The 25052-nt window shown below is 41.5% G+C and overlaps 1 protein-coding gene across 1 annotated transcript in view; it reads left to right on the top strand.

The window, feature by feature from the left end:
* The window catches only part of CYYR1 (cysteine and tyrosine rich 1), a 119375-nt gene that overhangs the window by 39217 nt on the left and 55106 nt on the right, over positions 1-25052 (top strand). The window contains exon 2 of the mRNA XM_063442981.1: positions 8039-8141. Within this exon, the coding sequence (XP_063299051.1) occupies positions 8039-8141 (103 nt within the window). The remainder of the gene's footprint in view (positions 1-8038; positions 8142-25052) is intronic.

Genomic DNA, 25052 nt, shown 5'->3' on the forward strand with positions numbered 1-25052 from the left:
GTGTGTGTGTGTGTGTGTGTGTGTGTGTGTGTGTGTGTGTGTGTGTGTGTGTTTGTCTGTCTGTTAGTGTGTCTTTGTGTGTTTGTGTATGCCTGTCAGTGTGTCTGTGTGTGTATCTGTATGTCTATCATTGTGTATGTGTGTATCTGTATGTCTGTCAGTGTGTCTGTATGTCAGTGTGTGTTTATCTGTATGTCTGTCAGTGTTTGTGTGAATCTGTATATGTGTGTCTGTCTATCTGAATGTGTATCAGTTTGTATATATGTGTATCTGCATTTGTGTCAGTGTGTGTATCTTCGTGTATGTGTATCACAGTGTGTGCGTGTGTGGCAGTGTATGTGTATATGTGCATACATCTCAACATTCAAACACCAACATTACACACAAATGAACACCTGCATGCAAACTTCAACACGACATACAAACACACCCCTGCATTCAAATGTCAACACTACATACAAACACACCTCTGTATCAGACACCAAAATTATATATAAACTCACACCTGCATTCAAAAACCAACACTACACGTAAATGCATGCTTGCATTCAAACGCAAACACTACATACAAACTCACCCCTACATTCACACAAACATACTCTATACAAACACATGCTTACAGTCAAACACACAAATACTGCTCCGTGCTAAATACAATCCTGCAAGCATGGGGAATCGGTAGAGCCCCAGCTTTCAAAGCATTGTTGAAGTTGCACGACAGATGGGGATCTATCTTTTAGCCATCCTGTGTACATACACAGACCGTCATACAGAGACATACAGTCTGTATGTCTCTGTATGACGATCTGTGTATGTATTCAAAAGGAATAAACACAGGCAACATTCCAATAGTAATAATGGTATATTTATTGATAGGTGAACCACCCCAAAGAAAGTGCAACGTTTTGGCTCAGCAGAGCCTTATTGCATGATTAAGGCTCTGCTGAGCCGAAACGTCACACTTTCTATGGGGTGGTTCACCTATCAATAAATATACCATCCTTACTATTGGAGTGTTGCCTGCGTGTATTCCTTTTGAAGACTTTACTGGTGGATCCAGCGATGTCTGCCTGACACAGAGCATCTACCACTGTGGATGGCCGGAGCATTTACACGGTACCAGTGTGCAGGGTTCTTTGTTTGTCTGTGTATGTATGTCTCTGTATGCCTTGTCTGTATGTCTCTTAATGACTGTCTGCGTATGTATGTCTCTGTATCATGGTGTATGTATGTCTCTATATGCCAATCTCTATGTTTCTTAATGTCTGTGTCTGTATTTTTGTGTGTGCCTGTGTCTGTGTTTGTACGACAATGTACCTGTATGTGTAGATTGTATGACTGTGTTTGTTTGATTGCGTGCCTTTTATGACTGTGTGTCTGTATATCTTTGTGACTGTGTGCCTGAATAATTATGTCTGAGTGCTTGTATGGTTGTGTGTCTGTATGTTTGTGTATTTGTGCATGTATGTATTTTTGCCTGTATCTATGTCTATGTCTATATGGGAGAAAAAGAGAGATAGAAAGGGTCTGGGGGGAAGAAAGAGACAGAAAGAGGCTGACGGGGAAGTAAGTAATACATGAGGGGTTGTATGAGACACACTAAAGGGGGGTGTAAGGCACAAAGGGACCAGAGGGGTAAAAGAGTGGATATGCAACACTAATGGGGGAAAATTCAAAAGGGGGGCTACGAGACACAGAGGTGAAGATGCATTGGGTTGTTTTGGGTGCGGGGGGGGGGGGTGGGAGGGGTGTCAAAATGCATCTTCGCCTGTGTAGTCAAAATCCTAGCACCGGCCCTGAGTGGAGACTGGGTGACAGTCCAACGAAGAAGGGAAGGGTGTTCTACAGAAACCCCTGGAAAAGTCTTGGAGGCGAGCATCAGATGTGGGAGTACGGACAGAGGATAGTCGTAGGTGAGCGCAGGGGCCTCAACAGGACATACTTGTGTATTAGGTGGGAAAGGTAGGTTGGAGCAGCATTATGTAGGGACTTGTAAGCAAGAGAGGGAGACAGGGTGCGGATGAGGTGAGGGAATAGGATTGAGGGAACAGGTGGTGGAGTGGGAGGACCGGAGCAGAGCAGAAACCTCTTCCGTTGTAGTAGGTGCAAATGAGCATAGAACAGTGGAGTGAGTGGGGTTGGGTGATGTATTGGAAGATGTATTGGAAGGGGTGAGGGGAGAGATCTCTTCCCTGATTGTAGAAATCTTCTCAGTGAAGTGAGTTGCAAAGTTTGAGGCGGACAGGGTGGTAGGAGGAGAGGGAGCAACAGGTTGAAGGACAGCATTAAAAGTGTAAAATAGGCATTTGGGTTGGTGGAACAGTGTGTGTATGAGGGTGTTGAAGTAATTTACTTTTGCAGAGGAAAGAGCCAGAGTGTAGGAGCGCAACATAAATGTATGACATGGATAAAGTAGACAGCAAATTACTTATATACAGGGTTATTCGCTAAAGCAAGGATTGTAAAGAATTCAAAGTGAATTTCAAGTTTTAGGCCAAAAAAGCCAAATTTGAAGACAACTCTGTCTACACTTTGGCTAGTTTTGAATTCCTGGCAATTCTCACTATAGTGAATAACTATGTTTATACTTAAAGGGACACTATAGTCACCAGAACAACTATAGCTTAGTGTAGTTGTTTGAGTGGGTATAGTCAGTTGATGCAGTCATTTTGTTGTAAACACTATCTTTTTGCAGAAAAGGCAGTGTTTACATTGATGCCTAGAGACAACTGCAGTGGTCAATCTTCAGACTGCCACTGGGCATGCTTCCTCGGGCAGTGCTGTACAATGTGCAGCACTGACGTTCAGCATGGAGACACTGAACTTTCCCATACGGGTGTATTGATTCAATGCATCTCTATGAGGAGATGCTAATTGGCCAGTTTGGCGCTTTGCTCCGACCCTGGCCCGCCTACTTGATGATCTTAGTCAATCCAATGCTTTCATATCTCAGCCAATCCAATGCTTTCCTTCTGATGATGTCTACCAAGGAGGAAAAAACCCACAATGTGTACCATAAGAGCTACGCACACAGTTTACTCATTTTGCAGATGCCAACTATGCACTAATTAAAAATAACATGTCTACTATTAACTATTGTCATTGACTAAGTTTAATTTTTAGTTCTACAAATATGCATAACATATTTATAAATATAGTGAAAAAATCATCTAATTAAATATCTGTTTGATTTTATGATTATATTATAATAAGTTGTCTTTTTTACTCTAACTCATTATGGTTTTCTCTCTAAGGGAATGATTAAAGGGGCACTCTAAGCATCTTAATGCAGTCATTTTGGTGCAAAAGTTTTTTTTTGTTTGTGTTTCATGTTTAATGGGGGAGCACTGTATCTAAAACAAGAATCACTTTGAGAAGATTCCTTTAGTTAAAGTCGACTTGTAATTATTTACTATGAAAAGCTGAGAAATATTACCTTGAGAAACTAAAAATTGGATTTTAAGCTCTGCAGGTGCTCAGCAATTACAATTCTACAGAGTTCACTGCAAAGTGCATTGACATTTCCCACCAAGTAACTCATCCCTGGAGAATTTACCACCTCCCTAACTCTAGCCAATTGACTTTCTGCTATGCCATTGCTGAGCTCCTGAATTGGCAGTTTGTGAACTGATTTAGATGGACCTGAGGAACTGTAAAAGCTGTTCAGTAGGTATTCAATTATGTGAGCAAAAAGAAAAGTCAGGGAATCATCTGTGCCTCGCATTGGCCCACACTCTGCCCCTAGGGGTATTATTGGATTCCATTTAAAGGAATGCACTAAGCACAAAAACAACTTTTGCTCAATGGAGCAGTGTTGATATATAGATCGGGGGTAGGCAACCTTTGGCGCTCCACATGTTGCAGGCAACATCTCCCATAATTCTCTTAAAGTCTCAATGCTGGCAAAGCATCAAGGGAGATGTAGTCCACAACATCTGGAGTGCTGAAGGTTTCCTACTCCTGTAATCTGGATATATAAACACTTTTAAATGGCTAGGCATTTTTTGTGTTCATGTACATATGGCTATTACAGAGGTTTATAGTACCTTTATTTGTATTATAAATACTGCTAGTGTTATATGATTGGGTTATCAAATTGACTTGTCCCTTGAGATTACATTAGCCAAGCTAGACCCTCAAAACATATAACTAAGTGCAGTCACAGAGGACTTTCACAACATAATGTGACTTTCAGAACCAGAGTAATGTCTATTCAGATTTAACAATACATCTGTCTACACTTGGAGTTCTGGAAATACCGGAGTCATAGGTCATAAATTATTCCAAAAAATGAAATGACCAGGGATGTTCTTGAAGCTCTGCATATCTCTGGCTTGTCAATTAAAATGTATCATTGCCTACAGTAAATCTGTACTTCTCTCTATGGGTAGAACACATATTTGATGTGTGTACAATAGTTCAAACAAACCTTGTCTGTCATATTCTTGGTGATTTCCATTAAGCAAAGAAAAGAAAACTGTACTTCCATGGAGACTTAACAAAACGAGCGGTCTTTCTGCGGATTTTTAATTCAAGCTGCACACTGACTGTTTGACTTCTGCAAGCTATTCTGCCAAAGAGAGAGCACTTGCTACATGGCCCCTAAAAAGTACAATGTGTGATAGGAACAAAAAATTATATTGTGAAAAAGTATGTTTTATTGATCAAACTATGTCGTGTATACGTGCTGTCTTTCAAAAGGTTAGTACTCTGAGTATTTTTACATTTCAGGCCAAATTAGCATATAAGACGATGGAAATAAAGTTGCCTTAGAGAATGTTTCCAATCCGACTATTTTAATTTTGCTTTAAATGTAAAATATATCTTAAAAAGCTGAGGATCGGTAGTCTGAAGCCTTTGCAAGCCCTCCCGTTCTTCCTCAGCCCAGACTTTTTGTGGCTGTCCAATCACAGACTTCCCAATGCAGCTCAATACGAAGTCTTTGCTGCCTTTTGAGTTTAGCTCCACTGAGCTAAACAAACCAAGAAGTAACATGGCCAGTTATCTGATTGACAGTCTTGGGGGGGGGTGTAACAAGGAGGTTCATTAAAGGGAAACTATAGGCACCCAGACCACTTCAGCTAATTGAAGTGGTCTGGGTGCACTATCCCTTTTGCACTTAGTGTTTACATTGCACCTCTAAGTCTGCCTCCAGTGGCTGTCTACCAGACAGCCACCAGAGGGCTTCCTGGATCAAAGCAAACCTTTGGTCCGTTATCTGACGCTGGACGTCCTCACGCTCTGCATGAGGACATCCAGCATCAGATTTTTCACCAAAGGAAAGCATTAAATAATGCTTTCCTATGGGAGGTTTAATGCACACCCAGGCAATTCTATTATATATAAATCATCTGCACTAGGTCACCTAGCAAGCAGGAAGTGCCTCTAGTGGCTCTCTGATTGACAACCACTAAAGACATTCTTAGTTCTGCAATGTAAACATTGCATTCTTCTCGAAAACTGCTGTTATTTACACTGGAGGACTAAGGGGGACTAGGACACTGCACCTAGACCACTCAAATGAGCTAAAGTGGTCTGGGTGCCTGTAGTGTCCCTTTAATTACTGTGTTCAGGGAATGTGCTTGAACAGAGATAGTGCCATGCTACTTTGGAGCTAAAAGAAAATGCTGCACAGTTGGAAGGGAGGGTATAGGGAATGAGTGAATATTTATTGTTTTAAAGAAAATAATATATAAAATGAAAAATATATATTTACCCTAGGTTCTAGATATGAAACATGGCAACACATCTCAAAGGATTTTTTTTAACCTAAATCTTAAGTTTAATCATTCCAATTCCCAGAAATGGCATTTAATTACTATACAATCTCCACGGATTCTTCAACGCTTATACTTTCAAAGGGTTTTTCTTAATCCATATAATATCTAACACATGAGGCCACAAAATTCACCATACTCATGAGATTACCCCCGAGACTGGTAAAAAATCAAAGTCTCCGTCTGCTGAATGGTTTTACTTACGAGAGTTTCACAGAACACTGCATTAGACATGGGTTTATAGGCAGATTTCTTTAGCCCTGTTACAGTAATTAATACATGGGGCATAGTAAAAATACCTCAATAAACATCAAACATTTAATCAGCTATTTGGAAATCTCCCTACTTAAAACAAATTGACGATTATTGTAAACCATTATTATTTGTAAAGCATCAATGAGCTTCGTAGCGCAAAGGCTGCAGACAAGGGAACGTCCGATGAAAAGTGCATATTTAAATAAATCCATGTTTTCACTGGGGATATATCTACTTTTATATCTACAGTGATTTTTAATTTAGATTTTATTTGGGAAGTGGAGTGTCCCTTTAACCCCTTAAGGACCAAACTTCTGGAATAAAAGGGAATCATGACATGTCACACATATCATGTGTCCTTAAGGGGTTAAAGGACACTACAAACCATTAAAGCACTTGATTGCTTCATATGATGTATTTACTTAGCCATAGTAAATATACTCTGAATACAGATAATTGCTAGAGGATATCAAATGTTTTTTCCTCATCTTCATTTCGCATGGAGAAATCTTTTGTCTTCCTCCCTTTGAGTGGCGTTTACATCTGCTAAGATTTGGGGCCTGCCAATGTGCAATGTGAGCTGTACAAGCACTGTGGAATTTGTTGGCACTTTATAAATAATAATAATAATAATAACTACAATATTCAGTGGTCCAATATCTGATTAATTGTTTTCATCCCATGTGCTGTTGGATGGGGGCTATTCAGAAAAGAATGGCCCTTCTCTCTACTCCATTCATAGAAACATAGAAACATAGAATGTGACGGCAGATAAGAACCATTCGGCCCATCTAGTCTGCCCAATTTTCTAAATACTTTCATTGGTCCCTGGCCTTATCTTATAGTTAGGATAGCCTTATGCCTATCCCACGCATGCTTAAACTCCTTTACTGTGTTAACCTCTACCACTTCAGCTGGAAGGCTATTCCATAGTTTTTGGGGGCAAGGAACATACAGAAGATTTAAAAACCAGCAGTGAGTCTGTTCCCTACTCACCCTCACCCAATGTATAAACAGAGCCCCTCACACTGTCATCCATATCCTGTAATAGACGTGACTGTGACTATTATTTTCTAGTTATGTGTAGGCAAAGGAAATGTGTATTCTTTGACCAGGTCACTACTTCATTAAAAACAGGGCCGGACTGACCCCCTGGGAAACCAATACATTTCCTGGTTTGAGCTGGCGTCTATGTGCTGGAGGTCCCAGTAATGGTTAGATGTGCAAGGAGCAACACCAGACAGTTGTTCCTCACGTAATACATAGCTAAAGCAATTGGAAAAAGGTAAGAGCGTGTGTTAGTAAGGATGTATGTGTGTATTGGTGTATATGTATTTGTCTGTGTTTGTCAGTTTGTGTGTGTTGGTGTCTCAGTAAGCATGTGTGCCAGTGAGGATGTATGTGTGTAGTAGTGTATATGTATTTGTCTGTGTTTGTCAGTGTGTGTGTTGGTGTCTCAGTAAGCACGTGTCAGTGACTGTGTGTGTGTAAATTTATATAGTGTGTGAGTCAGTCCACACTCCGAGCAAATTACTTACTTTCAAATAAAGTCAAAATGTATAGATATGTTGCCAAAGGGCAACTTCCATTTTAAATTAGATTAGCTATATCCAGAAAGGAAGCGAGACTGGAGCCCTGGTAACCCAGATAATTGACAAAATATTTGAAAATGTTTTTACTCTTCCCTGGGCATGGCATCTGATATTCCTGGCCTTATAATAACTACAGCACACTCTAGTGGTAATGTTGTCTAGGTTACATTTTAAAACTCATGTTGCAGTGCTACCTAAAAGGTGACATATTCCGTTTCCTGTCCCGGGATGTCTACATATTTCAGTGACATGAAGGTCAATGATGAATTTCCAATTTCCATGGCATGTGGAGTAGTCAGCATAGTATCCTTAAAAAGAAGAATTTACATAAAACGATCATCATATTATCATGAGGTCACCACCATCTGCTAAAACAGACATTGTGTTAAGCTCCCCGTGTCTTTCTTCCTTTAGATATTTGCATCGCCTATTGTGGAATTGACTGCAAAGCATATTGCTGCGATGGGACCCCACCGTACTGCTGTTCCTATTACGCTTACATTGGAAATGTTCTATCGTAAGTATCACTATGATTCGTACTTCTATTGCTAATAATCAATGAACAGAGAATTATTTCATGTGTGATTTTTTTTTTCCTTTCCTAAAAAACAGTTTTTTGGTGTTTTTTTTTTGCATCTTTCCACCTTTATCTAACCAACCATTATTTGCAAATAATCCAGTCCTTCGATCATTCTGTATCAATCCATCTCTGCGTAATTATAGGTAAATATAAATTATTCTGCTGCATATAATAGTTTCAATTATTTATCACATTTTCAACATGCAGGATCGATGAGGTCCTTTCACGTGTGGCCCTATTTAAAAGCTTATGTTTCCCTTTCACATGTTGAATTTTGAGCAGGAGAAAACAACGCTTTTATGTTCTCAATATTCAGGTAGCTTAAATGTAAGTGAAATCTCCCATTAGAAGAGTCAGTCATTGAAGCAGACAGTGAAATGTGACTGACTGTCCTCGGAACCCAAGCAGCTCTCCTTAGGTAGTCCCTAAAGACATCATTATTTTGTGTGGATCACAAGGCGTGAAATAAGCCTGCCACCAGCAGCATAATATTTGAATTTAAACACCAGAACAACCTTTCACCTTTTGTTTGTATTTCTCATATTTCCAGCATTCCCTGGAACGCTTCTTTTGTGATCTTCTGACTCATGAACTGTATTAGTAATGTAAAGAAACCCTGAGGGCACTGAGCCTCGTGCAATATATTCACTATCTGTATTCAGATGTTCATGCTAGCTTTGAATATTTCTGTAGGCATGTGATTACATGAAGACACAAAGATACAGAGATATCCATGTATCTATCTATGTTTATGTATTGCTATATCTATATCTTCATAGACTCCCTGGGTGATCCTCCCGCAGGTTGTCTATTATCCCCCCACATTTGTCTTCGTCTCATAATTTTATATTTCACCCCTCTAGATTGTCAGCTCTTCCGAATCGGTTTGATCCTCTTAACATCTGTAATCGTTTGTTTCCTGCTGTGGCAATACTCAGCCAGGAGAGGAGCTGTTGATGTCTTTGTTTGTCCAGCCCCTTTCCCAGCATATCTGTTTCAGGCAAAGAACTAAATTAATGGTGTCAGCTGCTGTCAGGGAGTGCAATCTCTGCTTGGCCAAGACATGTTTTATGTCCCTCTGCTGAGATTACGGCCCCACGCTGCACAGTGAGTTGTATAATTGCTTTTACTGCTCCATGTGATATCACCCATCATGCAGTACGTAATTTCATATACATGATCTGTTCAGTGAAATAAAGGGCATATATCCCTGTATCACCCAATGAACTGGAAATAGGATTGAGAAGACTCTGTGATATAGTCCCAAGAATATGAATAAATTCAATATTCTGCCATGCATTGTAGGGTTTGTGCCAAGTGTGTTCTCTTTCTGCTATTACTTCTCATTTTAAGAGACACAGACAGACAGAAACAGGGAGACAGACACAGACAGGCAGACACAGACAGACTGATAGATTATAATAGAAAGATTGTATTAATTACCAATGCACAATTTTGTCCATTAATAATTCATTATGGTTTTTGTAATTGCTGGATTGTATGAGATACACATTCTGTCAGTGTTGTTTAACTGCATAGGCGTGCGCAGCCTATTGCATTAGGGTGTGCACCCTAAAGCACAAACACACACGCCGCGTATATATGTATGTATATATATATATATTTATATATATATATATATATATATATATACACACACATACACTGCTGTGTGTGTGTGAGGGTGCTGTTAGTGTGTGTGTCTGTGCTGCCATGCCTGATCCCTGGTGGTCCTAGTGTGACCTCGCGAGAGGAACCCAGCGGAACTGCTGGCTAGAGCTCCCCGGGTCCTCTCCTGCCTGTGGGCCGGTGAGCAGGGCTGGACTGGGACAAAAAGTCAGCCCAGACAGAGCAGCCCACTAGGAAGGGTGGGCCAGAAATGTGGCGCGTTATATCAGCCACCAAGACAAGCACCCCCGCCCTCTCAATTGTTATGTTAGTGTGATACCCCACCAGAGCATTCAGTGCTGTCTGATGGAAAAAAAGTCCAAGTGACTTGTCTCTGATGTCCCCAGTAGTGGGTACTGGAGAACACAAGTGGAAAGGGATTGTTAAAGTGTGTTTTGCACGTGTGGGAATGCTCCCTGCGGTGTTATATATGTTTGGATGTTTTTTATGTGATTGCATGTGTGTAGAGGAGACCGGTTATGCTGTAGAGTGTAAAGGGGGCTGTTTGTGGTGGATAATATGTAGCTGGGGCCTGTAGTGTATAGGTGTGTTTTTGGGCTGTATATTATATGTGTGTGTGTGTTTGTGTGTGTGTTTATAGGGCCTTTAGAGTGTGTGTACCTAGTGGTATGTTGCGTTTGCATGTAAGGACTGTATTTCATGTATCTAGGAATTACAGGGGGTGCCATTGTGTGTATGCGTATAGGTGTTGTGCACATGTGTGTATTGGTGTGGTAATAATAGGGGGTGCAGTGTGTGTTTAGGGGAGTTGTGTGTACATAGGGGCACAGTGGGTGCACAGGAGGTGTATAACGGCATAGTATGAATGCAGTGGTACGGTGTTTATAGGGGTATAGAGTGTGTAGTGCTTTTGTGTGTGTATGCAGTGTAATACGTGTGTTTATAGGGAGTATAGAATGTGTATAGTGATTGAGTGCAGTGTATAGGGGGTATAGAGTGTGTGTGAGTGCAGAGGGTGTAGTGTGTATATAGGGGGTATAGTGTGTAGTGTGTATAGGTGCAGGGGTTGTAGTGTGTATGTATAGGGGGTATAGTGTGTAGGTGCAGGGGTGTAGTGTGTGTGCATAGGGGGTATAGTGTGTAGGTGCAGGGGGTGTAGTGTGTATGCATAGGGGGTATAGTGTGTAGGTGCAGGGGGTGTAGTGTGTATGCATAGGGGGTATAGTGTGTAGGTGCAGGGGGTGTAGTGTGTATGTATAGGGTTACAGTGTGTAGGTGTAGGGGGTGTACTGTGTATGTATAGGGGGTGTAGTGTGTAGGTGCAGGGGTTGTAGTGTGTATGTATAGGGGGTATAGTGTGTAGGTGCAGGGGGTGTAGTGTGTATGTATAGGGGGTATAGTGTGTAGGTGCAGGGGGTGTAGTGTGTATGCATAGGGGGTATAGTGTGTAGGTGTAGGGGTTGTAGTGTGTATGCATAGGGGGTATAGTGTGTAGGTGCAGGGGGTGTAGTGTGTATGCATAGGGGGTATAGTGTGTAGGTGCAGGGGGTGTAGTGTGTATGTATAGGGTTATAGTGTGTAGGTGTAGGGGGTGTACTGTGTATGTATAGGGTTATAGTGTGTAGGTGCAGGGGGTGTAGTGTGGATGTATAGGGGGTATAGTTTGTAGGTGCAGGGGGTGTAGTGTGTAGGTGCAGGGGGTGTAGTGTGGATGTATAGGGGGTATAGTTTGTAGGTGCAGGGGGTGTAGTGGGTATAGTGTGTAGGTGCAGGGGGTGTATATAAGGTGTATAGTGTGTGTAAGTGCAGTGTGTATATAGGGTGTAGTGAGTAAGTGGTGGGGTATAGTTTATGTAATACAATATAGTTTATGTAATATAATTACATAATTAATTTTGATGGTTTCATAATTTAAATAAAAAAAAAAAAAAAAAACTACACATTTTCTCCCCTTTCCCCTTACTACCTTACTTTGCAGGGGGGAAGAGGGAGCAAGCTGCTGATCATCCCTGGTGATCCAGTGGGCTAGTGATGTGGTCTGTATCTCCGCAGGGTACAGACCATGCCTTCCTCTCGCGATCTCCGATATTTTCAGAGCGTTGCCATGGCAACGCTCTGAAAATATCGGAGATCGCAAGAGGGCTGCCCTGCGTGCAGCATGGAGGCGCTTTGCTCCGTATCCAAAACGGAACGGAGCACTTCAGAGCCTCTCTCCGGCTAATCTGTTGTGCTTGAGCCGGCAGGGGAGATATTTTGATCTTCCCTGCCGGCCTCGATCCATGCGCGGCGCACGGGGATTAGGGTGTGCCCAGGCACACCCGGCACACCCCGTGCGCACGCCTATGTTTAACTGATTGTTATTCCTGAATGGTTTGAGTTACATATTCAGCCTGTGGAAGAAATGTTCTAACAATGTTCTAGAATTGTGAGGTTTAAAAAAAATGAAGAGTGTTACTCTTTCCTTATTTATTAAGGCTCTGGAGAACAGACTGCACAAACTGGAAGTTTTTGTGTGTGACCAAACTTAGACTAAGTTAAATAACTAGGAGTGGGACTTACTACATTCCAGTATATATATATATATATATAGTGTAAATTGGATTAGCCGTATCAGTCCAATATATATGTGTGTGTGTGTGTACTGGAATTCTGGACTGTAGTATAAGCCGCAACTTGGTTTTAAAGCAATTGTTTTGAAAAGTTTAGTGAGTACTTGACATATGCATAGTCACCTTTTCCGGCATATCCTTTACAACCCCCCCCCCCCCCTCCCCTCCCCCCCAAAAAAACAAAGACACTCAGACACCTTTATTTTGGGGAAATTATCACAGCTTTATCACTATAAATAATATGTTAAAAAGTTTTGAAGGTCATTGTCCACATATTAAACATAACATATCAACCCCAACTCCTTTAACAATACTACCCCAGACAATGACCCACATCACAATAAGTAAAATAACATTATAACATATAATTACATATAAACATAACCATTGCCACGAGGGCATGATTTCCCAGGTTTTTTCCATCTAGTGGTATATTGAGATAGATACACCCTACACACACCAGGTTCAGAGGTACCAACAAGCTCGAACCTACCAATACCCTTCCAAACTAACTGTTCTTCTCAAACTAAACTATTTTACATCAGGACAAACAACCTACCCCCCAACTTATCTATCCATCCCCCGCCGACATTACCTAAATGATTAACAAGCAGCTCAATGCTGGATGAATTGTTTAGTTTAAGGAAGAGTTCAACAAATGTACATGTCTATTGGTTATCCTACTTGTTAGTTGTCAGATTGGTCATTCGTCATCCTTAATTTAAGGAATGAATGCACTGGACAATTGGTTGGAGTAGGGAAGAGATCAAATCCTCCATATGAGGGTCCAAATCTCGAGATGATGATGTGCTATGGGATACAAAAGTAGCAGGACATTGATACCATGGTACATACAGAAGGAGCAAAATATTTTAATAAAATATTTTTTTATTTTTTTTAAACTAATAAGAAGAAATACTTGTGAACATATATTATTTTAAGGTATTATTTATTGTTTATAGTGGTGCAGCTCATGAATATATTTAAATGTTTTTAATAAATATTAAGATAGTCTTTTTACATTAGTTTTTTATTAACATAGTCTACTATAGACTGTTGTATGATACAATTCCATTTTTTACCTACGCAATGCTGTTTGGATGAGTATATTTTATTCTTAGTGGAAATACTTTTTCTTATTTTTCTATTTAAATGTATTGGTTTTAATTTCCTCTGTAGTAATTAGTCAATCTTTATGGTATCTGATATCATCCAACACCTAACATTTTGCTTTTACCCAAATTACTAATAAGGGAATTTCATTGGGGCTTTAATGATGTAATGGAGAGCTGGTATATCAATTGATCACTTATATATAATTGTATTAATTCTTGTGATGTAATATTTATCCATTATTTTTTAAATAATAATTTTTATTAATATAATGTTTTTTTTTTTTTGTTTTTTTTTACTAGGTCACATCTCCCCTTAGTTTAGATCAAGTGATGTATATATCAGCCCAGTCTATAGCTCTCTTATTGTTGAGCACTTTGACCTACTGGGTAACAGGAGGGAATAGGGGGAGGGGGGGGGGGGTAGGGAGAGAACAGAAATTCCCGGTATGGGTTCTTTGATTTATTTACTCATTGTCAGCATATTTTAACCCACGTTCGTCTCATGTCTTTGAGAGTCTAGTATCATCCCACATATCCCATGCGTCTATCCAAAATTTTCGTGGTGTCCTACGCGCTCGGACAGTGTATTCATATAATCTAATATCGTCTATATGAGAGATTATCATGTCTAATGTTGGAAGGTCTATTTTAAGCCACGCTCTGGCTATCGCTGCTATTACTGCCATGGTTATGTGGAAAAATAAATATTTATAGGATTTTAAGAGGTCCTGCGGCAGATGTTGTAAAAGATATACCTCTGGTTTAAGTTCCACATCTATCTTCCCTATTCTCTGCACAAGGGCTTGAACGTCTCTCCATAATTTTGCTACAACAGGACATGTCCACCAAATGTGTATGACGTCACCTATGCTATGTCCACATCGCCAGCATTCTCCTTTTTGTAGGAAACATGGGGGGATGGTTGCACTCACCTAAACATGCTTAAATGGGGTGCTGCTGGGGGCCATATTATACAATAAATACACAAGATCCAGCGCACTCTCCTATCTACTAAACAGCAACTTCAATGTTGACAGATTTTATTAGTTTGTAAAAGTTTTTTTTAAAAACACCTAATCTAGGCAAAAAAAAAATGGGGATTTAGTTACATTATATGATCATACATTGCATAAGCCTGCCACAACGTCAATGTACCCCATCTTTGGCAGGTCCTACTCTCACAGTCTAATGTCTGCTCTTATGAGATTAACCACTTACTTGGGAAAAAATTCCATCTGAGGCTCTCTGCAGTACAAGGCTAAATAGGGACCTGAGATGAGGCACCTGTAACAGGGAGGGGTGCAGAACCAAGGAGTTGGCTAGACTCCCAAATATATATAGGAAACATGGGGGGATGGTTGCACTCACCTAAACATGCTTAAATGGGGTGCTGCTGGGGGCCATATTATACAATAAATACACAAGATCCAGCGCACTCTCCTATCTACTAAACAGCAACTTCAATGTTGACAGATTTTATTAGTTTGTAAAAGTTTTTTTTAAAAACACCTAATCTAGGCAAAAAAAATGGGGATTTAGTTACATTATATGATCATACATTGCATAAGCCTGCCACAACGTCAATGTACCCCATCTTTGGCAGGTCCTACTCTCACAGTCTAATGTCTGCTCTTATGAGATTAACCACTTACTTGGGAAAAAATTCCATCTGAGGCTCTCTGCAGTACAAGGCTAAATAGGGACCTGAGATGAGGCACCTGTAACAGGGAGGGGTGCAGAACCAAGGAGTTGGCTAGACTCCCAAATATATATAGGAAACATGGGGGGATGGTTGCACTCACCTAAACATGCTTAAATGGGGTGCTGCTGGGGGCCATATTATACAATAAATACACAAGATCCAGCGCACTCTCCTATCTACTAAACAGCAACTTCAATGTTGACAGATTTTATTAGTTTGTAAAAGTTTTTTTTAAAAACACCTAATCTAGGCAAAAAAAATGGGGCTTATGCAATGTATGATCATATAATGTAACTAAATCCCCATTTTTTTTGCCTAGATTAGGTGTTTTTAAAAAAAACTTTTACAAACTAATAAAATCTGTCAACATTGAAGTTGCTGTTTAGTAGATAGGAGAGTGCGCTGGATCTTGTGTATTTATTGTATAATATGGCCCCCAGCAGCACCCCATTTAAGCATGTTTAGGTGAGTGCAACCATCCCCCCATGTTTCCTATATATATTTGGGAGTCTAGCCAACTCCTTGGTTCTGCACCCCTCCCTGTTACAGGTGCCTCATCTCAGGTCCCTATTTAGCCTTGTACTGCAGAGAGCCTCAGATGGAATTTTTTCCCAAGTAAGTGGTTAATCTCATAAGAGCAGACATTAGACTGTGAGAGTAGGACCTGCCAAAGATGGGGTACATTGACGTTGTGGCAGGCTTATGCAATGTATGATCATATAATGTAACTAAATCCCCATTTTTTTTGCCTAGATTAGGTGTTTTTAAAAAAAACTTTTACAAACTAATAAAATCTGTCAACATTGAAGTTGCTGTTTAGTAGATAGGAGAGTGCGCTGGATCTTGTGTATTTATTGTATAATATGGCCCCCAGCAGCACCCCATTTAAGCATGTTTAGGTGAGTGCAACCATCCCCCCATGTTTCCTATATATATTTGGGAGTCTAGCCAACTCCTTGGTTCTGCACCCCTCCCTGTTACAGGTGCCTCATCTCAGGTCCCTATTTAGCCTTGTACTGCAGAGAGCCTCAGATGGAATTTTTTCCCAAGTAAGTGGTTAATCTCATAAGAGCAGACATTAGACTGTGAGAGTAGGACCTGCCAAAGATGGGGTACATTGACGTTGTGGCAGGCTTATGCAATGTATGATCATATAATGTAACTAAATCCCCATTTTTTTTGCCTAGATTAGGTGTTTTTAAAAAAAACTTTTACAAACTAATAAAATCTGTCAACATTGAAGTTGCTGTTTAGTAGATAGGAGAGTGCGCTGGATCTTGTGTATTTATTCTCCTTTTTGTGTTGGGTCAATATGTCTTAATCTAGTGGGTACCATATGCCATCTGTAGAGCAATTTTCTCGACATTTCTATCTGGGAGGTGGATAAAGTGAAGTGTCTATGTGCCATAAAGCTTTTCTGCCAATTTTCGTCAGGTATTTGTCTTCCTATGTCCTGTTCCCATTTTTTGACAAAAATTAAGTCTCGTATCTTTGTTGCAGGTAAATAGCTATGGTACACTTTGGATAAGATGCCTGACGCGTTTTTAGTGGCTATGCATAATGCAGCTAGGTCGGTCAGTTTTTGTTTGCTGTCAGTAGAGAGCTGTACATCATCGTGTTTCTGTAGCCACGATAGTATCTGTCTGTGCGCGAACTCTGCCGTTGGTGGCAACTTGTATTTTTCTTTCAGTACTGTAAAGGTTATATATCTATTCTTATCTCTAAGTTGGTATAAATGTGTTAGACCAGTGTCTGCCAATTTTTTAATGTTTAGTTGTGGGATCAGGATTTCAAAAGAGTTTAGAAGCATTGCTGGGAGCAATGCGTTCTCAAGGTTTAGTGATTTTTTGTATTTATCCCATTCTTTTAGCGTCAACGCTGTTGTGGGTAGAGTGGTGGGAAATGTTTTCCTGTATTTTTTACTTATGCCTGCCAGTGTTGTGATTTCAAAGCCTCCCGTGTGTGTTGCTTCCAGGTGTACCCACGCTGGAGGTGTAGAATAGGCGTGAAAAGCTGCCACTATTGTGCTAACGTTTGCTGCTTTGTAATATAAACTCAAGTTTGGGAGACCCATGCCTCCGTTTTTTTGTGTTAAATAGAGCGTGCTTGCAGCAACCCTGGGTCGTTTCTTAGCCCATATGAAGGTGTTAATTATGTTTTGTGCTTCTTTAATATACGCAATAGGTAGTGGATGGGCAAGGTGCGAAATAAATATTGAAGTTTAGGAAGTATCATCATTTTTGCGGCTGCTACCCTCCCAGTCCACGAGATATATTTATTCTCCCAGCTCCTCAGTTGTGTCTTTATAGAGTGGAGAAGTGTAGTGTAATTGGCTTTAAGTAGTTTGTGTGCGTTAGTTGTGAATTTTATGCCCAGGAATGTGAGATGGTCTTGTCTCCATTCAAAAGCGGTAGTTCTTTGTAGGATTTTAGTGGTTGCATGCGGTGTAAAGAGGCTCATTGCTTGTGTTTTAGTCTCGTTCAGTTTATAATATGAGCAGGCACTATATGTCTTCAGTAAGGTGTTGAAGGCGGGGATGGAGATTTGTGGGTTAGTTAATGACAGCATTACGTCATCAGCATATGCCGTAATTTTGTATTCCCTCCCTCCTTTTTTTATGCCAGTAATTTGTGTGTCGTCTCTGATAGCCTGTAGCAGTGGTTCCAAGGCTAGAATGTAAAGAAGTGGGGACAGCGGGCACCCCTGCCGAGTTCCGTTAGTTATGTATAAAATCTCTGACATGAAACCTCCATTCGTGACCCTAGCCGAGGGCTTAGAGTATAATGCATCAATTAACTTTTGGAATTGTTGTGGGAAATTAAATTTCTGCAACGTTTCTCGTAGGAATCCCCAGTGTAACCTGTCAAACGCTTTTTCGGCGTCCAGCGACACGAACACACTGGGTTCCCCCCGTTGATGTCTAGGGTATAGTAAATTATATAGTTTTCTTGTACCTTCAGCTCCTTGTCTTCCCTTCACGAACCCCACTTGGTCATGTTTTATGATCGTGGGCATCATGTCTGCGAGTCTTGTGGCAAATAACTTGGCTAATATTTTAGTGTCCGTGTTCAGAAGGGATATGGGCCGTAAGTTTTGGGGCTTGTGAGGGGGTTTACCTGGTTTGGGTAATGTGACTATATGTGCTGTCAACATGTCCGGAGGTTCCTGTGGCCATTATACAATTAAATGTATCTACCAAGTGTGGTCCTAGATCTTGGCCAAATTTTTTATAATATGAATTAGTGAGACCGTCCGGGCCCGGTGATTTACCCGGTGGAAGCGACTTTATTACTTGTAGAACTTCATGCAAGGTGACGGGTGTTCCCAATTGTCTGCTTTGGTCGTCTGTTAGTGTAGGCAGGGAAATTTTAGACAAAAAGCTGTGTATCTCTTGTGTGGATGGTTGGTGCGTCTTGGGGTCATGTCTTATGTTATATAACGTTTCGTAAAATTTTACCATTTCTGCTAGTATTCCTCTCGGATCATGTATTTTCCCTCCTGTGTGGTTGTGTAAGTATGGAATTTTCGATTGGGCTTGTTTCTGTCTTAAAAGCGAGGCCAGGGCTTTCCCAGCTCTGTTGCCCTGCGTGTAAGTCCGTATTTTCAAGTTCTGGAGCATATGTGCTGTTTCTTGTATTAGTATCTCATTTATTTGTTTTGTAATTGAGGCTATGTCTTTCGCTAGGGTATCAGAGGGGGTGGAGTATTGAGCTAATTGTAAGTCCCTCAGTCTTTTCAAGAGAGTGTGATATTTTTGTTCTTTAGATTTTTTTAAAAAAGCCGCTCTGCTAATAAGCAGCCCCCTAACTACCGCCTTGTGGGCTTGCCAAATAGTTGTAAGTTCTAGCTCAGGTAGTGTGTTTTTGTGAAAATATTCTCTAATGTCCTGACTCATTTGGGAGCAATATTCCTCCTGCATGAGAAGGGCATCGTTTAAGCGCCATGGGGGTTTCCCCTTATGGTCAAAAGTTGTCTGCAGCGTTGCTGTTACCGGGGCATGGTCAGACCATACAATATCTCCAATCTCACTCGTCTTAGCCCTTGTTAAAATGTCAGCAGTTACTAAAATCATATCTATTCTGGAATGGGTTTTATGAATATGGGAGAAATATGAGTACCCCTTTTCATTGGGATGGTGAATCCTCCATAAGTCGTATAGGTTATGTTCCAGAATTACTTTATTTAATGATTTGCATTGTTGTGTGAGGAGTTTTGTTCTGGGAGCGTCAGGAGCAAGTGATGTGTCTGCCACTGGGTGTAAGACATGATTCATGTCCCCGCACAGTATAATGGATGATTTCTGCATGGGTGGAATTTTATTAAGAACTTTAACCCCTTAAGGACACATGACATGTGTGACATGTCATGATTCCCTTTTATTCCAGAAGTTTGGTCCTTAAGGGGTTAAGCAAAAAGTTTCTTTGGTTTGAGTTTGGGCTATATATTCCCACCAGCGTGTAGTTGACCGTGTTGATAGTACAATATATAATGAGATAGCGACCTTGTGTGTCTTTTCTGAGTTGCAACAGTTCAAACGTGAGGGACTTGTGAAAAAGAAAAGACACTCCCCTGGATTTAGAAGAATGGGTCGCGTGAAATTGGGTCGGAAAGTCTCTGATACCAAATTCTGGGACTTTACTATGTTTAAAGTGCGTCTCTTGTACGCACATAATGTCTATCTGGTTTCTCTTTAGCTCTTCTAATAGGACCCTGCGTTTATGCGGGGTGTTGAGACCCCTTACATTATGCGATTTTATTGTCACATTCATTTGTGAAGGGTAGATGGTTGCTTACAAGTATTATATTATGCCCTAATGTAGACCTCGTCTGCCTTATGAGTGTTTTAATTCGTGTAGTTGCCACCAACAATAAGTTCAAGAATTGTGTTTGTAGACTTACGGCATATAGTGAGTGATCTTTTATGATCTCGTGTTTACCGGGTCGATGGAGGGGGTAGGAAAGTGTCAGGTGAGCGGGTGGGGTATAACTTGGATATTTACAACTTACCCCAGATGGGGTCATGGCGCCTGTTTGCGGAGCCATGGGGTGTAGATATCTAAATATCTGTTAGGGTGGCTAACGGCCTTAACATTTTGTTTCACTGGTTTAGGACCTAGTCGTGCGTGTGGTGACCCATATGCGACCTATTATGAACCCTAGGAGGAGATTCCTGTATTTGCTGAAATGGTAAACCAGGAGAGAACCACATAATGAGGAAAAACATAGAAAACCAAAAGAGAAAAACCACAAAAAGAAAAACATCAAGCCACAGTAAATAATAATGCATTCTCATTTCGAACTTCTTGGGGTCATGTATACCAGTTGCATCCATCTGTATTCATCTATGTTGTGTCATTCAGGTATACTACCGGTTAACCCAGTGTAAGTGCTATTCCTTTATGTGTTAATGGGATGCAAGATATATATGAGTCAGTATAAGGTATCTTGCCCTCTTCTGTCCCCTCTCTTTCCCCCTTTTTTTTTTTTTTTTTTTTTTTTTTCCCTCTCAACTTAGAGGGGTATATGTTCGAATATTATCTTGCCCATAGTTGGTCAGTCACCTGGCCTCTAATTCTATTGTCATATTGGGACCCTTCAAGTCATTCCTTAAAAATTTTGTGTAAAGTCATTATTTCCCTTTGGGGGTTGGGGACCTTTGTTTTTCATATAATGTATAACCCAGAAACAGCTCGTCTGTGGCACATCCCATTACCCTCCCCCACATGGTTATATACACAAAAAGGGAACATGAGAGTCCGGACCAGCCCCTCAGTTCTATACACCTGTATATACGATACCTGAACTTTTAAGCAGGTGATAATTTAACTTAAATGTCCCATTGCTTTCGTTTCTTTTCTCTCATTTTTCCTCTTGCTGTCTCCCTCCTTCCTTATTTCTTTACTACAGTCTCTTCCGAGGTATAAGTGTAGGGCGAGGGGGGTTAGCAGCTTATTCACTGCCTGGAGTCTCCGGCATCTCTGTAATGGTTTTGGTGTCTCTGTCTTTTGCCTTTTGTAGCTGATGATGCTTCTTGTCCTCTCCTGGCTCTACCTATAACAAGTCCTATGCGTCTATAGATTTCTCCTTAGGTTTAAGGCATATCGGACGCCTGTATGATTTATGGTCAGTTATTAAACGGGTCACCATCTTCGTTGTTTAATGTTCCTGATCTTTGCGTTTCGTAGGTATCGTGGTCCAGTCCACTGGGATTCGACGAGTAGATGTCATCGATTTCTCTGCTTCTTTACCTATTATGCCCCAGGTTTGCAGTAGCCGCGCTCCGTCTTCTGGCGAAGTAATCATGTGGGATTTCCCCTCGCGGGAGACCACCATTTTTGTCGGGAATCCCCATCTAAATCTCAGTCCATTGGTTCGTAAGCTGTCTGCAATGTGTGAGAACTCTCTTCGTTTCTTCAATGTGGCAGCGGACAGATCCGCAAATATTTTTACTGTTGGGTAGTCTGGGTGCGGTGCATCTCTATTCCTACTGGCACGTATTATGATCTCTTTTATGTGAAAGTAGTGTACTCGAGTGAGTACATCTCTCGGCACAGTATCGGGTAGGTGTCTGGGCTTGGGGATCCTGTGTGCCCGGTCCAGGAGTAACATTTCGCCCGGGACATCAGGTGCATAGGCCCTTACCAGGCCTCTGATAAATACCTGCAGATCCTCCGGTCCAACCGATTCGGGGACTCCCCGCAGCCGCAGGTTGTTCCTTCTGGACCGATCCTCAAGGTCTGCCATTTTCATCTCTGTCGCAGTAAGTTGTTTCTCCAGGCGTTCCACATGGCTTGCTAAGTCATTGTGAGCCGTGGTAAACTCCTCCATTTTGGATTCAACGTGTGTCGTTCGTTTGCTGACCTCCTGGACGTCCCTTCGCAGAGAGTCCATGGAGTGTTGCCACGACATGATTAGCTTCTGGGACATGTTGTCCAGCGCTTCTTGTATATAGCTTCGTGTGAGCTGCTCTGGTGCTGTAGGCACTCCCGCGTCTGATTGTGTGTCTCGAGGCATCGGGCTGGCGTCGCCATCTTGTGAAGGCCTCAGTTGTTCCGCGGTCTCCGTTTGGTGTTTGCCTCCGAAGAAATTTATTTTTTCGCTCTTTACCGAGCCTCTCTTTGTTTTGGTTTGTGCCATATCGCTTTTTTTTTATCAAGTTGTGGGTCCTAAATATCCGAAATTTGATATATTGGCGGCCTTGGGAGCCAGAGCTCGAGATCAAGCGACCATTAAGCTCGGCGGTTAGCCACGCCCCCCAATATAATGTTTTTTTAATCACTTTTTGAACTTTTATAACAGTCTGCACAATGTATGTTTGACAAGTTTGCATTTATTTGTGTTTTATATACAGTATCCTTGTACTTTGCCGATATTACGTTATACAATAATCAGAACATTTACTGTTTTAATGGCAACTATGTATTTAGTTTATGATTCCAGTGTTGCAAAAGAGTTTGTTTTCATGATGTATACTTTGCTGATAGTAGAAGAGCTAATAAGTATTGTATTTAGATAAAGGAGGGTGATTATACTATGGTTATACTATGATGGTGGTTATACTAAATGTGTTTAAGACAGGCTCAGGAATTAGAGAAGAGCTGGGATATATACCAGATTTTACCGGTGATCATTTACGCTCCCTGAGGTCGTGAGAGCATACTTACGAAATGCGTTGAAGCAGAACAATCACCGATCTTCCCAACTTGCCTTTTGTGAGGCTCTGTACTTGGTATTCCCATAGCGGCATGGCACACTGCGGGAGGGAATCCTGTGGAAGCCTGCACTATATACCTCTATCAAAGGATCACTATAGTGTCAGGAAAACAAACTCATTTCCCCCCCACCCTCAGAGCCCCCCTCTTGCTGGCTGAAGGGGTTAGAACCCCTTCAGCCACATACCTTAATCCAGCGCCAGACTCCCTCGGCGCTGGTGACCTATCCTCCTATCCTCCCGAGTGGAGCGGAATGCACATGCGCGGCAAGAGCCACGCGTGCATTCAAACAGTCCATAGGAAAGCATTTCTCAATGCTTTCCTATGGACGTTCTGCATGCTGAATGCGATTTTCACATCCAGTGTCGCAGAAGCACCTCTAGCGGCTGTCAGGAAGACAGCCACTAGAGGTTGGATTAACCCTGCAATGTAAACATAGCAGTTTCTCTGAAACTGCTATGTTTACATCTGAAGGGTTAAAACCTGTTGTACATGGCACCCAGACCACTTCATTGAGCTGAAGTAGTCTGGGTGACTATTGTGTCCCTTTAAGCATACACCACTAATTACTTTATGCATCTTTGTGAACACTCCTCTTGTGGGTAAACTATATTGTCTGTGTAATGGACCGTTTCGCTCACAAGAGGATAAAAACCGTTTAGGCGATAATCCCCTTCCAGATAGGCAAGCAGCTACTGCAATCACCAATCTCCCGAACTGCAAACTGCACGAATTCACCAACTCCCGAACAAGAGACACACAAACACTGGAGGCAGCCGAACAGGAAAAGCCCTATGAACAGCTTACACTCCTGGCAATCGGCATACAATCAAATTCCCCCCAAGAATGAGACGACACTTCACTTTGAGGGTTAAGCAGGAACTCCTTTACTGGGGCTACCTGCCTGGCTTGTATGCAGGTCTCCCACCTGGTGGACACTCCCCTAGGGGACCAGATGGGAAAATGGGAAACATATAGGACACTGACCAATCACAGACATACACCTTTAAACAATCCCACAATGCATTACAATCCCTCCTCTCTGGCCTGGAGATAATTGGGAAGTAATCCAATTATCTCCAAGGACAGAGGCAAAACTCCATTACACACATGGCAGACAAAAAGACAGTAAAAGACATAAAATTACCTACTGATACATTTAGTACATAAAACATATACATTCTACATATCCCCAGATAGCTTAGATCTGAGCGCACATTATGAATGGCGCTCAGATCACATACATACAGTTCAATCGCCATGGAGCCAAAGTCTTTCACATAGTCTTTCGTTACAGGAATGGGCTCCATGGCTTAGCTATCTGGGGTAACACATTCACATGTCCAAAGTACCGAATGAGCCAGTGTTCGACCCCATGAGCACGAATAGGAACCAGGGGCGGACGGCTCAGCGGTGTTCGCGCAAATAAGTGTCCGTTTTCAGTTCCATATTTTGAGCGCTGAACACTGCTGGCCGTTCGGGACTTGTAAAATGGTCGCTGCCACGTGTTCGGCAAACGAACAAAGGCCACCCAGCGTTCGTCAATTAAGCTGCGGTTAACCGCAGCTTCTGGGCGGTCAATTGGCGGCACACTCCAGCTCCCAGGTGGTCCATCGTTCGGTAGTTTGGTCGGTAGCTGGAATCTACCGAACACCCCGGCAGAAAGGCACAAATAAGCCTTTCTGCAGGGAAAATAAAAGGTTTAACCTGCAGGGCCATAGTCCAAACGGAGCAGGCGAGCAACCAGGCTCCTCCAGTGGACAGTGGCGAGGTTGGTTTTGCCACAGTCTGTTTGCATATAGTAACGGTATCATTCACTATGGATGCTTGTGTCTGTTTTGCGCTTTTTAGGTATACCTACTAGATCATAGAATATGTAAACTAAGCTTACTAGGGATAAAATGAGTGGTGAATGGCTCGATGACTGGTCTATAGAAGATGTGTCAATCTAATAATAATATTGAAGAAAACTCTTTGAGGATATGAGGGGTCTTAGTTGAAATATGCTGCTGTCAGTTCTGACACTCAGGTTCATTGGGGAAAGTAATTACACTAAGGGCCATGAGATGTTGAAAGACTAG

The sequence above is a fragment of the Pelobates fuscus genome, chromosome 1 (genome assembly GCF_036172605.1).
Source record: "Pelobates fuscus isolate aPelFus1 chromosome 1, aPelFus1.pri, whole genome shotgun sequence".
Lineage (NCBI taxonomy): Eukaryota > Metazoa > Chordata > Amphibia > Anura > Pelobatidae > Pelobates > Pelobates fuscus.